This window comes from Caretta caretta, chromosome 2 (assembly GCF_965140235.1).
Source record: "Caretta caretta isolate rCarCar2 chromosome 2, rCarCar1.hap1, whole genome shotgun sequence".
In the NCBI taxonomy this organism is placed as follows: domain Eukaryota; kingdom Metazoa; phylum Chordata; order Testudines; family Cheloniidae; genus Caretta; species Caretta caretta.
Window position 1 is genome coordinate 184,182,146 of NC_134207.1, and position 12,620 is coordinate 184,194,765.

General features: G+C 39.5%; 1 protein-coding gene across 5 annotated transcripts in view; it reads left to right on the forward strand.

Annotated features, from left to right (window-relative positions):
- TRANK1 (tetratricopeptide repeat and ankyrin repeat containing 1) overlaps positions 1–12,620 on the forward strand; it is a 92,320-nt gene that overhangs the window by 62,318 nt on the left and 17,382 nt on the right. For all 5 annotated transcript variants that reach the window (XM_048838983.2, XM_075125646.1, XM_048838982.2 and 2 more), the window contains 6 exons: positions 4–2,913; positions 3,528–3,727; positions 4,260–4,397; positions 6,056–6,199; positions 7,020–7,176; positions 7,889–7,977. In XM_048838983.2, coding sequence (XP_048694940.1) covers positions 4–2,913; positions 3,528–3,727; positions 4,260–4,397; positions 6,056–6,199; positions 7,020–7,176; positions 7,889–7,977 — 3,638 coding nt within the window. The remainder of the gene's footprint in view (positions 1–3; positions 2,914–3,527; positions 3,728–4,259; positions 4,398–6,055; positions 6,200–7,019; positions 7,177–7,888; positions 7,978–12,620) is intronic.

Genomic DNA, 12,620 nt, shown 5'->3' on the forward strand with positions numbered 1-12,620 from the left:
CAGATGACATTGGTTTACGCTTTCTGAACTATCTACTGGATCTCTATGGTTCAAACCCATCCGTTTTTCCACACCTTAATCCAAACAGCCAAGATAAGAATGGAAATACAGTGATGCATATTATATTTCAGAAAGCACAGACAAAGCAGGTTAAGAAAATAATGGATTTGTTAGCAAAGTTTGACATTAACTTTAACTTGAAAAATAAATTAGGAAAAGATGTGAGGCACAGAATAAAAAAAAATGACCCTCGGCTACTCACCTGGAATACAGCTGTGTCAGAGAAGAGGAAGTACCGGCAAGATACAGTAGGGCAACTAGTTAAGCTGCCTAAATCCATTCCAGTCTGTAACACATCACAGCCAAAAAGCACAGCTCATTCATCATCTGCATCTGTCTGGAGAGCATCACCTGGCAACTCAGCACCTGCTAATACAGATCCAGTTCCTGATACCTGGGAAGAAGCAGACGATGCTCAGTTGACAAAGCAAGAAACTGGAGAAGTAAATAAGCCCTTAACTTTGCGGGAAAGCCTAGTGAAGGCAATCACAGATTTAATCCAGCATCTTCAGTTGGGTGACAACCCGATAGAGGATAATTCTCAGGTACCAAACCCATCTTCAGCACTAACCAGTGTTGAAGGTAAAAAGAGCGAGCCCCAGCAAACCTGTGGATATGAGAGTTTGGCTCACAGTAAAGGAGAGGGTGCTGACTCTGAGAAAGTGGAGGATACTGAGAAGGAGTGTGATGAATCTGACATGCCTATGCCTAATGGCATAGGTGAAGAAACAGTGGAAGTTAATGGGCAGATTCAGGACATTGAGGCATATATTCAGGACTTTGATAACATGACATGGGAAATAGAGTGCACTTCTGAAATGCTGAAGAAGCTAGGCAGCAAAGCTGTACCTCATTATATGAAAAAGAAAATTATACTGGCAATTCAGCAGCTTGGAAATGGAGAATGGACCCAGGGCCTCCAAAAGCGGCTAAAACATTTGAAAGCTGATATTCAGCTGTATGAAGCTAAGCTGGACAAAGGAGCAAGGATGTTATGGGAGCTTGCAATAGACTTTTCTCCCCGTTGCAGTGAGGCTGCAGAAAAGATTATAGAGACAGAACAGTCTATACATCCTCTAGAGAAATCTGGGAGAGTTTACACTGAAATCATTAGAATATGGGACATTGTTCTTGATCACTGCAAACTCGACCGTGCTATCAGCACTATATGTACTGCATACAACCGTGGCTTGTCGTGCATCTTGAGGAAAAAACTCAAGGGTATAAGTAAAATCAAGCAATCTTCTAACTTGAAAACGCAAAAGCGCATTCCTCGTTGTTATGTTGAAGACACAGAGGCAGAAAAAACAAAAGAACACATCATACCTGAATACTTCCCTCCAGCCAGTGCAGTGGAAACGGAATATAATGTAATGAAATTTCACAGCTTCAGTACTAACATGGCACTTAACATCATAAATGATATGAATTCTGCTGTTGAATACCCCTTCAGAGTTGGTGAGTTAGAGTATGCAGTGATTGACCTCAGTCCCAAACCCATGGAGCCAATAATCTTAATTGGACGGAGTGGAACAGGAAAGACTACTTGTTGCTTATATAGACTATGGAAGAAATTCCATTCTTACTGGGAGAAAGCACAGCTGGCAGGAGCCCCTTTGCTGGTTAGACAAATGTGGCAGAGAAGAAAGTTTGAAATTGAATCTGAAAAAAGTGCAGGGGAGGAAGAAGATAATGAAAAGCAACACAACAATGACTCCAGTGAGTCAATTGAGTTGGAAAGCGTAGATGATGAACAAGATGATGAAGGTGAACAATATTCAAGTGCAGATGACACTGAATTGAATTTATTAGGTGACTGTGAAGAGGAGGAAGAGCATAGCACAGAAGAATCGGACAACTTGGAACACTTGCATCAAATCTTCGTTACTAAAAATCATGTTCTGTGCCAAGAGGTTCAGAGGAATTTTATCGAGCTCAGTAAGTCTTCTAAGTCAACAAGTCATTTCCAGCCACTTGAGTCAAATGTTTACAAGCTACAAGATGTTAAAGATGAAAATTTCCCATTGTATGTCACCTCAAAACAGTTGTTACTTTTACTTGATGCATCCATGCCTGATCCATTTTTTCTTAGGAATGAAGATGGAAGTCTTAAAAGAACCATTGTTGGTTGGTCCACTCAAGAAGATTTGGTCATACCAAATTGGCAAGAGGAGGAGGAAGAAAGTAACGCTGAAGTAGAATATGGTGAGGATGAAAAGGCTGCCGAAGCTCACTCAAGAGAAAATGATCCTCGAGTTTTCGTGACTTATGATGTGTTTGCTAATGAAATGTGGCCAAAAATGATGAAAGGCAAAAACTCCTATAACCCTGCATTGGTTTGGAAAGAAATAAAATCTTTTTTGAAAGGGTCTTTTGAAGCGCTAAGTTGTCCCCAGGGTAAACTTACAGAAGAAGAGTACAAAAAACTAGGGCGGAAGAGATCACCAAACTTCAAGGAAGACCGGAGTGAAATCTATCGTCTCTTTTGTCTTTATCAGCAAATAAGGTCACAAAGAGGTTACTTTGATGAAGAAGATGTCCTATACAATTTATCTCAAAGACTCTCTAAGCTTGAGGATCTACCATGGTCTGTCCATGAGCTTTATGGTGATGAGATTCAAGACTTCACTCAAGCTGAGCTAGCGCTGTTAATGAAATGCATCAATGACCCTAATGCAATGTTCCTTACTGGTGACACTGCACAAAGCATAATGAAGGGAGTTGCTTTTCGTTTTAGTGATTTGAGGTCACTGTTCCATTATGCCAGCAAGAACTCAGTTGACAAGAAGCAATGTGTTGTTAGAAAACCTAAAAGGATATATCAGCTGTATCAGAACTACAGATCTCATTCAGGTAGAGAAATTATCATATTATGTTTTGGGGACAAGATCTTCAAAAGGCAGTCGTGATTGTGGATGTCTTAATATTTCAGTGCTCAACCATGAGATACTTTTTAAAGGGAACTGATTTTCAGACGGCAGGTGCTCAGCGCTTTTGGAAAATCAGATCCCTTTAAGGTATCCTGAGTTGGGCACCCAAAAATGGAGCCTCCTAAAATCACCAGTCACTCTTGAAAGTCTTTCCCTCCCTGAATGTTTTGTTCGTATATGACCCATTTAGGATGAATTTTTTAAAAATGATTTTGTCTTAAATTGCTGTTTCCACACCTCCCGAAATTCACAATTTTGAGGACAAGTGGTCTACTTCTGCTCTTGACGTTTTTTTTCACATTTCTAACTTTCGCTTCTTACATAAGTCTTTGCTTAGTCTCGTAGCCTGTGTTGTGATTTGTGGTGGCCCTGCAAATCAGAGATGCTCAAACTGTATCCTACAGCTGCTGTCTCCTTCTAACCACAATCTTAATTCTGGCTTTTCCAGATTCTGCGCAATCTGAACAATGTTCATTTTTATTATAGTTTGTGTGAGATATATATTATGTTTGTAATATGTATTTTTGATCATCACAGGAATTCTGCATCTGGCCTCGGGGGTGGTTGATTTACTTCAGCACTATTTCCCAGAATCTTTTGATCGTCTTCCTAGGGATACTGGCCTCTTTGACGGACCTAAACCTACTGTCTTAGAGTCTTGCAGTGTTAGTGACTTGGCAATTTTACTGAGAGGCAACAAAAGAAAAACACAGCCAATTGAATTTGGAGCACATCAGGTTTGCTTTACTTTTTTATATGGTGTTTTATGTAGAGTTTTTTGGTTTGTGGCCAAATGTAATGGCACAATCCACTTTTTTCTTAAGGACCAATCCCCTGACTGCTTGCAACATTCTTTTGGTGTCCATATTGCTCCCTGATAAATTATAATGTACAAATTCAAGACTTACATTTCTCATTTCTGCTTCAGAACCTTTTTAAACAGTATATTTGACTTTCTTTCATTGTAATTTCTGCAAAGTCCTGCCCCACTTTTCAGATTTTTCTCTTCCATCAATTCTCCATCTGTCTCATAATAATAGGTAGTGTGTCACTGTTCTGGCAGCCAGAAAGCAGTTTAGCATCCCCTTTTCTGGAACGTGCTGAAGTATCCACAGAGTTAACACAGTTTTAATACTACATTGATACCAACTGTAGTCTACTTCTTAGATAACTTTGCATTGCAATAACTAATTGCTCATTCTCCACCCTCTAAATGAAAAATTTTGTCATTTTGATTCATGTGTCACTAATGCATTTATGTTTTGGCAGGTGATATTAGTAGCGAATGAAATGGTGAAGGATAAGATTCCCGAGGAACTTAGTTTAGCACTTGTGCTAACAATTTATGAAGCAAAGGGCTTGGAATTTGATGATGTCCTCCTTTACAACTTTTTCACAGATTCTGAGGTATTTAATTGCACTTTATTTTCCACTTTTTCTTCTTCCCTGTTGGTCTAAAGTTGGTCTAACTGTCCTAGCTGAGGAAATATACAGTTCTCTCTAGAGACAGTCAGTTCCACTACAGAATAGGACTCAGGGCTCACTGGTAAGCAAATTGAGCTGCTGCTCGCCCATCCCTACATGGGTTGCTGCATCTTCTGTTATCCTGGCTTATTTCTGGTATTTATTTTTCTAATTTTAAAAGTTTTCTGTGATATGACCTGGGTTCAGGAAAGTGACGGACCAGCAGTATAGGCCAGAGCGCAGTATAGGCTAGAACTCCTGGTTCTTAACTAGGAGTACACATACCCCAGGGGGTACAAAAAGGTCTTCCAGAGGGTACATCAACTCATCTCAAGATTTGCCTAGTTTTACAATAGGCTACATAAAAAGCACTAGCCAGATCAGTACAAATTAAAATTTCATACATACAATGCCTTGTTTATACTGCTTTATAGACTATACACTGAAATGTAAGTAAAATATTTGTATCAAGTAAAAAATTGATTAATTTCATAATTGTATGGTAAAAATGAGAAAATAAACAATTTTTCAGTAATAGTATGCTGTGACATTTTTGTATTGTATTTGTATTTATATCTGATTTTGTAAGCAAGTAGTTTTTAAGTGAGATGTAACTTGGGGTACAGAAGACAAATCAGCCTCCTGAAAGGGATACAGTAGTCTGAAAAGGTTGCGAACCACTGGGCTAGTGCTAGGTATACTCTGCACTTCTTGAGCTTTTTAACATAGCTCTGCTAATATACCTCCCTCCTGTCATTTTTACGCTGTTTTGAATCAGGAGTAACGCCATTGACTAGCAGTTAAAACAGCATAAGTGAGAGGAGAATCAGCCCCTGAATCTTTAGCATCCATAAGTCAAATCTCTGGTTTCTCTTAAAGAGAGAGCCATCTGTATGATGGTTTTGCACTGTTCACAGAAGTCTGGTCAAAAGTTAGGATGAGTCCTCTTTAATGAGGCAGAATTTGGATACAAGTCTTCAGAGTGAGAAACTATTTTGTTAATTGACTTTGCCATGTAGGCCTTATGTTTTGAGGTATGAATATAAAAAAAATCTTAAAAGTTAATTGTTCTGTCATTTTTTTTGCACTCAAAGAACATAAAATGATTTTGACTTAAAAAATTACTATTAGCAAGAGATGCAATAATACCTATCTTTTTTTCATAAAGACTTTTTAATTTGATTACTCAAGGTTGTGATTGCAACAAGCATGAATTCATGACTACACCAGTCTTAACTTTTGTTTTCTTGACTTTTTCAGTTTTGTGCCACAAATTTGACATTATTGGAAGTGTTTCATTTAATAAAGCAGCAGAAAAATAGAAAAGATGCAATAATAATAAAGAAAAGATGCAATAATTTAAAAGCCGCAGAAAAGATAGTTAGTAAAGATCTAACCTTTTAATTGAGAATGATGTATGGTATTTCTACAAATTAAGGCCCCAATCCACAACTTTTAGGATATAGGTAGATTGCCGCATGCAAAATATTGTGTGTGTGCATGTGTTTTTAAAATATATATTACGTCTGTACGTATATGTAGGCACTGGTATGCAGTAGATTCGGCTAACCTGAAATCTTTGTATGTTTCTCAAATTACAGGCTTACAAAGAGTGGAAGATCATTTCTTCTTTTACCCCTTCCTCTGATTCACTAGGAGAAAGCAAGCTGGTGATTGAAACACCTTTAGAGAAAAATATTGCTACTCAAAGCAGATCTCCTGTGCTTAATCCAGAAATGTACAAGGTGATACACTGTCTGGTTTTTTTAATAACACATTGTTTAGAAACAGCAAGCCCACATTAAACTATATAAGAAAAATCTCAAAATTCAAGGAAGACTCCTAGTAAATCTTATTTAGCATTTTCATGTATAACAGTTCTTCCAGTCAATATAGCAATATTACATATTGTAATTAATTAATTAATCCCTGATCTATCAATATTTTTTCTTTTTTCTGGCTTTTACTGAACACGTGATTTTGATTTGCTTTGTTCTTGGGATGATTTAGAAGTTCGTATGTTTTTGAACATATAGCAGGTGGGACAGCAAAGATCTTTTTATATAGTTAACTCTTAGTTGTAGTTATGGTTAAAAAATGAATTAAGAATTAGGGACTAATTGACCTCTGTGTTGTTCCAGTCTTATACCGTTGTAACTATTAAAAAAGCAAACAAGTTACATGAGGAATGCAGTAGTGAACCAGACTCTTTAATACCAGATTTTTCGAAATTGCATGTTTAGTTTGTACTTGAAATGTCATAATTGTGTGCAAAAAATAAATGACTTCATTTGTAAATGTTTTTTAGAAATAAAACTGACTCTTTATATATGGAAATATCTAATTTGCAATACAAGTAATTGCACACAAATTAGATTCAAAATTGCACAAGCATTTTTGCAGGCATACTTCAAAATCAGGCCCTTAATATTTAAAGTGGCTTATTTTAAGAACTTTACTTTAAATAGTTAATTCTGTATGTACTCATAGCATTCCTTTTACCATGCACTCATATAATTTCCTGCACATATCATGTCATTTGTCTTTTTAATCACTCTATCCTAGATGCTCAATGGAGAGCTGAAGCAACTGTACACTGCCATTACAAGAGCCAGGGTCAATCTTTGGATCTTTGATGAAAACAGTGACAAGCGGGCCCCGGCTTTTAAATATTTCATCAAAAGGGAATTTGTTCAGGTTGTCAAAATAGATGAAAACAAAGGTAAAAGCTACATCAAAACTTCCTATAAAAACTCTGAAAACAAGATAATCCACTAAATGTTTGTTGTTTTAGCAAATATTTCTAGCTTTTGAATTATCATAATATTCAAATAATATGAAGAATGGGGTGTGAGTGTGTGTTTGCTTGCCTCTACTGTTGTACATTGAAGAGTAAAATACTATATTTTTTACTCAGTCCTTGCTCAAGCAAATTCCATTTGATTTTAGTGAGAGTTTTGCTTGCTTTAACTGAGCTCTAAAAGATCTACAATGTTTGTGAGACATCTCATTGTTATCATCTTTCCTGTACAAGTGAGGAAGGTATGCAACCAACCCATAAACACTATGAATATTGATTATGAAAAACTGTCTCAGTTAAATCAATCTTGTTGTTCTTAGCAAATGAAAGAACCTATTTATTATTAAGGGACAATAAGGTGATTCTAATCTTCGTTGCCTGTGTAGTAATTTAAAATTTTTAGAGGAGGCCTTTTAAAATAAAACTTGAATTGTCCATTTTAAATGTAAGTTTAAAAAAAAGGAAAAATCTACTTTACCCCCTGGGCATGATCAGTTTATTTGAGCATAAATCATGGGGATTTTGGAATACTGTAAAATTATGATAATCCTTAGCTTTGACATATATTAAGTGTCTTCTCTTATACCACACCACTAACATAAAATAACTATCTTCGCTCTTCTCCACTACCCAGATCTTGATGATAGTATGTTTGTTAAAACTTCAACCCCAGAAGAATGGATTGCACAAGGAGAATACTATGCTAAGCATCAGTGTTGGAAGGTAAAGGCATATGTTTGTCTGAGATAAGTTATGTTATCTCAGTTCTGAGACCCTGTTTTCGTTGTACCTATAAAAGTCACTTTAGAATCGTTTGGCTGTTTTACAGTAACAAAAATATGAGTCAGTTGGAAGTTGTGACTTTGAACCATTTAAAATTCTATTTCAGTAAACATTCTTATAGGCAAGTCACTCAATTTCTTGGAAGCATAATGATCTGGGTGATGAGCCCAGAGCCTTTTAAGGTCACAGTGTGATTTATGTCTGTATCTAATTAATCTCTTTCTAGCAGTAATATCTGAGAACCAAAGGATTTTGCTGCAATACAAAAGTCCATATAAAATATTAAGTAATAAAAAATGAAACCATCATTTTAAAGTGTGCACAGTATTATTAAAGAGGCTTGTTAGAACTCTTGACTTTTAAAGTCTATTATTTGCGAGATTACTAGCTAATATCATCCAAATTGTGTCTGTCTGGTCCGTTGATAGTGTGGAAATGTTCTGACTATTTCTCAGGTAAAAAAAATTCTATGGAAGCACAGACTGTGTTCAATTCTCCTGTCATACAGGCCCAAAAAAAAAGGGCTTCCTAATCTGATAGACTGAGTGTTCTGGAAGAAATGGGATTATCTGTATCCAACAGTGATTCCTTAGACCAGTGAGGACGTTAGTGTGAAGGTCCATCCATATCTCTGGCTACTGTGGTGGGCTGTAACAAAGGGGATTGACTTAAAGCAAAGGAAAATGTGGGAGACTGTGATAGGGTGGACTAGGTCCGGAGGTCTCCTGCTGCAGGCCTCACAGCCCTGCCTCACCCTGCCCCAGACAAGAGCAGGATAAGACCTCTATGCAGCCTAGAGTGGCTGAAGGGGAGCAGCCAATCAGATGAGTTGCTGGAGTGACCAATCGGGCCAGAAGAGCCATTTAAAAGAAAGCAGCAGACACAGAGCAGTCAGTTGCTGTCTGGAGCTTGAAGAGGTAGAACCAGTGCCTGGCTGTATAGAAGAGCACCAGGACCGTGGAGAGCTCACTGCAGGAAGGATTGAGCTCAGGGAAGGCTGCCCAAGACTGGGTGCCTGGCCAGCTGAAAGAGCGGCAGGACCGTGGACAGCTCACTGCAGGGAGAACTGAGCTCAGGGCCTAGCCAGACCAGGCAAGGGTACCGTGATGAGCCCTGCTGGGTTTGGTTGAAGACAGAGGACAGGGAGGGCTGCCAAAAAGGACACCAACTGAGGGTACCGAGGTGGGCCCCTATTGGACTGTTAAAGAAGACAGTGCCTCCGGGAAGGAAGCCTTGGTGCTATGGCTCCATACCAGGGCCGTGAAAAAGAACTAGAGACTCTATATCCTGGATGGGGGACAGTGTGTGTGACTCAGCCCTTTGGGGGCTGAGTCACTGAAGACCCGCTGAACAACCGTTGGCCGAGAGGGAGGGAGGGAAGCCTGCAAGAGGTGGGTGCCACCCCATTGTCAGAACAAACAGAAAAGCAGGCTCACAGCCAACCAGAAAGGGGGCACCCGCAAGACCTGGGTGCCAACCACGTTACAGAGATCCTTGGAGTTCCCACAAGCATGTGTAGGACTTATCCAAATAGTAACTAGGATTAACTAACAGAAAATGTCTTCAACTCTGCCTTTTCCTGTCACAAGAAAAACAGAAATCAAATTCAATTTTTGAACATGAAACAAATTTTGTTTTTTAATACACCATACTCCCTTCATATTTTTGGCTCTACTCTTAACGTGTCTCTTTCACTAATCTTTGGGCAATGAATTATTATTTTAATCTACAGTAAACTACTGGAAACAAAAAAAATGCATGTTTTAGTATAGTGCATATTTGAGAAGTATTTGGATCAGTAATATGTAGTTTTGTAACCTATAACAAAACACTACAAGCATGTATGTGTACCCATGTGTTTTTAGCTGCTATACTCCTTTCTTTATAAGTCTGTTCTCTGCTAATCTTTGTTAAAAAATCATGTAAAGGATTTTCAAATGCCAAGAGTGGTTTGCTTTGTGCTATAAGTGACATTGTATCTCAGAATGGAACATGACAAACAACAAAGGCATTGGTGGGATAAGACAGACACACTATTGCAGAGTGACTATAAAGTAAATCTCACTAAAATCCTGGTAAAGCCTGTTTTTTCTCTGTCGCTCTGACACTAGAGTATGATAGAATCATAGAAATGTAGGCCCGGAAGTGACTCAATAGGTCATCTAGTTCAGTTGCCTGCACTGAGGCAGGACTAGGTATTATCTCTAGACCATCCCAGACAGGTGTTTGTCTAACCTGTTCTTAAACACCTTCAATGACGGAGATTCCACAGCCTCCCTAGGTAATTTGTTCTAGTGCACAACTGCCCTTACAGTTAGGTTAGATATTAGGAAAAACTTCCTATCATTCTTGCTTCAGTTTAAGTCCATTACTTCTTGTTCTGTCCTTAGTGGTTAAGGAGAACAATTTATCACCTTCCTCTTTATGACAATCTTTTATCATGTGCCCCCATAGTTTTTCTCCAGATGAAACAAACAGGGTTTTTTCAGTCTTTCTTCATAGGTCATAGACCTTTAATAATTTTTGTAGCTCTCCTCTGGACTTTCTCCATAGCCTTCTTGAAGTGGTGCCCAGAACTGGATACAGTAACTCTAGTTGAGGCCTTATCAGTAAGGCTACAATTCTATCACAGAGGTCACGGAGTCCCTGACTTTCTGGGACCTCCATGAGTACTTCTGGGGCAGGGCTGGAGCAGCTCTCAGCCCAGGGGCTACTGAAGCAGTGGCTGTCAGAACAGCTGACCAGCGGCCAGCTCAGGGGCTGCAGAATAGCTGACTGGAAGCCAGCCCGGCGGGCCACCAGTCAGCCATTCCCAGGGCGGGAGCAGCAGCTGGGGTTGGGTCAGCCCCCCTGGGCCTAGAGTAGCACTAGTCAGCTCCTGCAGGAGCAGCAGCAGGGCTGGAGCAGCTGCAAGCCCTGGCAATGCTCTTTGTGTCCCGTCTCCCTGGGTATTTTTAGTAAAGGTCACGGACAGGTTGCAGGCTTCCATGAATTTTTGTTTATTGCCCATGACCTGTCCATGATTTTTACTAAAAATACCCATGAGAGAATCACAGCCTTACTTATCAGTGCTGAGTAGAGTGGAAGAATTACTTCTCCTGTCTTGCTCACAACACTCCTGCTAATACATCCCCCAATGACGTTTACTTTTTCGCATCAGTATTACATTGTTGACTCATTTGGTTTGTGGTCCACTGTAACCCTCCAGGCCCTATTCTGCAGTATTCCCATTTGGTATTTGTGCGACTGATTATTCCTTCCGAAGTGTAATACTTTGCATTTATCTTTATTGAATTTCCTCCTGTTTATTTCAGACCATTTCTCCAGGTTGTCAGGATTAAAATTCAAAATGATCTTGTCCTCCAAAGCACTTGCTATCCCTCCTAGCTTGGTATCATCCTCAAACTTTATTAGTGAACTCTCTATGCCGTTCTCCAAATCATTTATGAACATGTTGAATAGAACTGGCCCCAGGACAGATTCCTGCGGGACCCCACTAAATACACCCTTCCAACTCAGTTGTGAACCACTGATAATTGGTTGGAAAAGTGTACTCAGAATGTAGTTGTGCACCCACCTTTTAGTAGGTTCATCTAGGCCACATTTTTCCAGGTTGTTTGAGAAGGTCATGTGAGACTGTATCAAAAGCCTTACAAAAGTTGAGCTATATCACTGTAACATACTCAGGGCACAGTCCAGACTAGTGAGTAGCTGTCACGGCTGCCCTTTAATCTCGGGTGCTCTTTACGCTGCTTTGCTGCTGTAGCTTCCAGTTTGGACTGCTCACAAACACCCTCTAGCATGCAAGTCACTCCCAGCTATGTCTGTGTGCACCTGCGGCCTGCCAGTCACACCTAGGCTCTTAGCAGCCCCACCACAGTCCCAGTCACAGATTTTTTTCCTCCTGAAAGGTGTGTCCTGTACTGCCCAGCCCTCTCCTGGACAATACAAGCTTATATAAAGTCCATCATTTCATTAATAGAAATGATATGCACCAAACCTTGTTATCCCAAATGGAGTTTCCCAAACACTTCAGTTCAAACAAACTGAATGAGATAAAACAACAAAACAGGATTATTAACTACAAAGGGAGAGATTTTAAGTGAATACAGGTATTGAGACATAAAAGTCAGAAATAGTTACAAGAAAAATGAAGATAAAATGGAACTTATGCTTAACTTTACACTGAATATTAACGTAGTGTAAGTTTTTTCTCACCATATGCTCTCAGCGGTCTTACTGGCCAAATTTCTTCTACTGAATGGCTGCTTCCTTTGTTCCCTCTGGTGCAGTGAATTGATGGACAGAGAGCGTGAGGAGGCGGGGTGCCTTGGGTTGATTATCTTTTACTTTTTATAATCCTCTTCCCCCTTTTGACAAGCATCTCCAGCTGAGGCACTCTGACACCTCCCAGGATGCCAGGTCAGGCCAACAGGTGGATGCCTCCTAGAGGCGATGCATGCAGGGGCACGCAGGGTCACATCTCCCCCAGGTTGCTGCTTGGCTTGTAGTGAGCATGCTCAGTAACATGAATAGAATATTCACTTCTATGAATAGAAGGTTGGGAGCAGGGCTGGAGCACT